The sequence below is a fragment of the Odontomachus brunneus genome, unplaced genomic scaffold (assembly GCF_010583005.1).
Source record: "Odontomachus brunneus isolate Ranch 3 - 2012 unplaced genomic scaffold, Obru_v1 Obru_scaffold_155, whole genome shotgun sequence".
NCBI classification, from domain to species: domain Eukaryota; kingdom Metazoa; phylum Arthropoda; class Insecta; order Hymenoptera; family Formicidae; genus Odontomachus; species Odontomachus brunneus.
This window is the reverse complement of record NW_022639605.1, coordinates 668,885-673,854: the sequence shown is the minus strand read 5'-3', so window position 1 is coordinate 673,854 and position 4,970 is coordinate 668,885. Positions and strand designations below refer to the sequence as shown.

General features: G+C 32.2%; 1 protein-coding gene across 4 annotated transcripts in view; it reads left to right on the top strand.

Annotated features, from left to right (window-relative positions):
• LOC116850773 overlaps nucleotides 1–2,696 on the top strand; it is a 63,244-nt gene extending 60,548 nt beyond the window's left edge. Inside the window, exon 2 of one of the 4 annotated variants that reach the window (XR_004379436.1) lies at nucleotides 2,353–2,496. Coding sequence is in view for 1 of the 4 variants with exons in the window: in XM_032829415.1 (XP_032685306.1) it covers nucleotides 2,353–2,618 (266 nt within the window). In the remaining 3 variants the exon portion in view is untranslated. Of the gene's footprint in view, nucleotides 1–2,352 lie in introns of all 4 variants that reach the window. The other 3 variants (XR_004379434.1, XR_004379433.1, XM_032829415.1) reach the window with 3 other exon arrangements.
• Nucleotides 2,697–4,970: the final 2,274 nt, after the last annotated feature.

The window sequence follows — 4,970 nt, the reverse complement described above, 5'->3', positions numbered from 1 at the left end:
CTCAAGGTCAAACTGCTAATATCATAAAATAGATCTTTTTAAACCCTACAACTTTTGTATTTAACATTTTTTTATACAACGCTTTGTTTTCGAGATATTCAGGTGTTCCGGTATATAATATTCACCCTGTATAATGTTCCATTATATGATCTTTTGCCGTCATGTTTCATCTAGCTCGTAATGTTGTTGAATTAATTTGAAGCAATTGATGAATAACAAGCTTTCAGATTGAAAACATATTTCATGTAAACTCATTTATAAAGCTGAATGGCATAATTAATCGTTAAATATTACTTATTACATCAGAATAGAAAACAGAGAGTTGTATATAATTATAAAGCGATAATAGTGTACATAACATTAATAAAGTACACTTATAAGTATAAGGTTATTCAATATGATACACTCGATAAAAAAAGCTATATAACATAAGGATCAATCATGAATCTTTTCCCCTAACGTAAACTCGTGAAAAGTAAACATTTTTACATGCTTTTACATTAGAAAATTTTCAATTTTCACGAGTTTATGCTAAAGGAAAAAATTTATGATTGACCAGATGAAGTGCACAATTGTCATGCTATTGTGGGGACAAGAATAATTAAAATGTTTCATCTCTCTTATCCAGCCAAAGGTCTTCCATGATAAAACGCGAAAAATAATTATTTCTTTATGGATTTTTAAATATTGAACTTTTCAATATTTAAACATGAAAGTTGTATTGATATTCTCTCGCGATACCCTTATAGAAATATCATACTAAGAATCATTGATAATTACTTATTTTCAGTATTAAAAATACTGGATAATAAGTAATTATCAATGATTCTTAGTATGATATTTCTATAAGGGTAGTATATATACATACACTGTAAAAATATACACATACACTGTATATTATGTCATATTTATAAATGCTTAATGTAGATTTGTCAAACTTTTTATTGTCAAACTTTTTATTGTGCTAATCTTTTTAACTGTACTGTCATGCACAACCTTAACGCATCTTCGACACGGTAACATCGCGAGTTCCCGCAAATGTCGCCGGTATAATGCAAATCTCTCGCTAAATATACGGAAAAATTTTTTTTGGATTAATCAAATGTCTGATAAAATATAAACGAACTAGAATTCCGGTTAAAGTTATCAGAATTCTATTCAAATTAACAAGATTTCTGGTTAACCAGGAATTCTGTTTGGTTAAAATCTTGTTAACTTGAACAAAATTTTAGTAACTTCAACCGATCTTTGTTTCGTTTAATATTTCACCAGACATTTGCTTAATCCGATTAAACTTTCTTTTTCGTGTATAATACATTTTTCTTATTGCGGTTGCGGTCTTGTTTATTATAGATCCATGCGCGTTAAGTATAATTACAAGTTTATCATAGATTCTTGAGTGATAAGCCCACTGATTTCATAAGTTCCGTAGAAACGCCACGTGCCGCAATTTTATCGTCCACACTTATCAGTGAATGTTGAGTTTTCGTAACGAGGGGTTCTCCTGCAGTAACTTTATTGAAAGAAATTGCAACGATGCGTAATCCTCAAAAGCAAGGAATTACGTCTGGCACATGACATATCATTATGTTATTAAAATATGTGTCACACGAGCTATTTCAGATAAAAGAGGTATGCTTCAGTAACAAATCGCAATATACTTGTTTTAATTCAGCATTTTCATTTCTTTTTTCGGTCAACACGTTGATATTGAATCTAACTGCAGATTGAAGCCGTATTTTACTGCATTTTATTGGATTCGTTTCCAACATTTCGTGAACAACGATATTTGTGTGGCAATTTATTCAATTAATTTCCGCTGAATTAATTCCGGAAACACCCACGCATTATTTATCGCCATCAATAAAAAACAATAAGCAATAGCAGCGGCGTTCTATCTTCCGCAAACACCGCCAAACCCATGTGTGAATTAGATATCATGTTGCTCGCAAAGTCGGTATGGCAATCGATGCAAGGAGTGAACGGCATGATCGATAAAACGCGTAAAAATGTAAGTCATCGAACCGCCATGAGATAACGGTTCGTGATTCACTGGAGATTTGCACGAGAGAAAGAGAGAGAGCAAAAGATAAAGAAAAACAACATTCCCATAAAAAAGCGACACGTAACGTTGCATCATCGATTCGCAGACGTGTCTCTGAAATACGCAACATGGTGTAACGATGTTTTTTTAACTAGATAAAAATAACTTTATATCTTATCCAAGAAATTGCAGCAATTCACAATCGCGATAAGCTTTCACGACGTTTCCAAATAATTTGTCCCGATGTAGTTCGATTAATCCCGCCCCGATGTACCTGATACTAAATAGAGTCTTCATTTCTTGTGCAGGCGGCAGCTCGCAATGTTCTTACGTACAGTCTGAGAAGCGGCGCGAAAGATCTCAAGGAGGACTGCGGAGCAGAATTTACTCCAAAATTCCGTTAATCGCGCCTCACAAGAATCTCCCAGAGAATATGTCTCGAGTCCCTCTTATGGCATCCAACAGCAGCGCGCCAGAAGTGGCGGATCGTCGGAACACGGTGCTGCTCGAGGTAATGTATCTATTTCCATCAACTCATAAATTATACTCTTCTCTTGATTTGAGCTTAATATAATATATTGTACATAATGATGATTAATATATTTATTGTTAATGCTTTTATGATTATAATGATATCTGATTAATGCAATATACACACACACACACACACACACACATATATATATATATATACAATCCATATATATATTACTACCAATAACAATTAATATAATTAGATATTATTAATTGTAACGTTTTCCTATAGCTATTAATATAATTACTTATCATTATAATTTTATATTGTTAAATATAATTATATGTAAGTTGTTTCATAAAATCACATATTAATGTCTATATACAGAAAAAAAAACCATTTAAAATAGTCATCTTACAATTATAACGAAAATTATCTATATTACGAAATTTATTAACAAGAGACCTGACAAAACTGTCTTTCACCGATTTTGATGTGCTTTGGATATGTTGTAGAATATAAAAAAATAAAAGACCCATATTTTTTATATCGACTTATCTCGAGGTTTAGAGGTTAAAACAGTCCCTTGAAAAAAATTAACTTTTTAATTTTTATGGAATAATTTCTAAGATATGAGGTATATGAAAAAATGTTTCCTACAAAAGTTTTACAATATTTAATACTCTTTGCAATGGCGTATTTAATTTTTTTAAATGTTAAATTTTTTACTCTCCCTCCCCCTTCATTCCTTATCTTCGCAAAATTTAATTTTTTAAGTTTTTGTAAAAACAAAAATTGTAGACCATTTAATACCAAATCTATCCATATATACTAGTAAAAGTTGGTCTCGCTTTAATCGTTGGAAAACGACGTGATAACATCGTACTATAGGCGCCACACTGTCCAAGTAGATGGATACTGTAGGTAGATAGATAGGATACTATAAATAGGAGAATCCTATCAGAAAAAGTGTGTGTTAACTAAATCTCGAATGTATCGAAGTGGATGAAGCCTCTTTTTCGCGATGCTAATTGGCCGTCTCGACCGTCTCGATTGTCTCGATCCCGTCGCAGTTGAATTCGTGCCGCTTGCAGCTATTAGCCGCGGTGATCAGGTTGTGTTCGCATCATATAAATTTAATATTTATTGTAATCCCAGCAAACACAATGTTATATGTAACATACATGTTAGTTGTAATTTCTTACTCAACAAACAATATAACTGTTATATAATATACGTGTTATATAACAGTTACATTGTTGAATAAGAAATTACAACTAACATGTATGTTATATGTAACATTATGTTTGCTGGAAATATAATTTGTAAAAACGAGTATTGTAATATAAATTATAAATGGTACAACGAAAAGGCTAAAGTGGTGCGCGCGAAGCGCGCGCTATGTGGTGTTCTAGTCTCTTTAAAAAGGCATGTAAGAGATTTAATTGTTGCCGCTTTTCCGCGCTGCTGATTGATTCTCTCGCTTAGCTCACTTCATGTGGGCTGCGGTTTGCTTCGTGTTTGCGCCTGTCAAATTACCAGGCAAATAGCTGTCATCGCGTTGGTTAGATCACGAAAAAAAAAATACTATCTGGGAGAGATATGTCTCTCCCTGTCTCTCCCTGTCTCTCCCTATCTCTCCCAGTCTCTCCCTATCTCTCCCTGTCTCTCCCTATCTCTTCCTGTCTCTTCCCGTCTCTGCTTGTCTCTCCCTGTCTCTCCCTATAATTATTAATTAATTAAAGTATATTTTAATTTAATTTAATTTTTATTTTATTTTTATTTTACATTTTTTATTGTTTTTTATTAGCTATATGGCGCGCGCGTAGCGCGCGCATGTATTGTTCTAATATAATAAATTGTAGAAAAATTACACATAGCAATTGCATATATTTAATATATCATGTTTACAATATATAATGTGTGTGTTATTTTATTGTATTAATTATATAATTAATAAAATATTAAAGAAAAATCAATACAAAACTTGCATACACACAAAAAATAAATGTGTTTTATTTATGACACATATTTGTTACAAGGGTAATGCTCATGAAAAAAATGTGTGATATAAAGTGATTGTTTGCACCAAGGACAAATAATTACACTGTTCGACAAAAATCGAACTTTTTTCGTGACACGAATACGAATAGTTATTTCCGATATTTTTGCCTGTTGAACACAAATCCGTCGTCTAAATTTGGCTATCACGTTACAATTTTGAGGAAAATGAAGTAAAAAATGACGATTTTGAGGGTTTTTGTGGCGCTATAGCGCAAACAGTAAAATTTTTTCTACATTTTGTTAACCCCACGCAAAAGTATTAACTTTCAACTTGAAAATGTATCTAGTCTCGTTTCTTAACAATTTTTTGTTTTCAATATATGGCCAATCAGAAACAGTCGTCAGCATCAATATCACTGGGCAGAGCAATTTTCTTTTTTTTTTTTT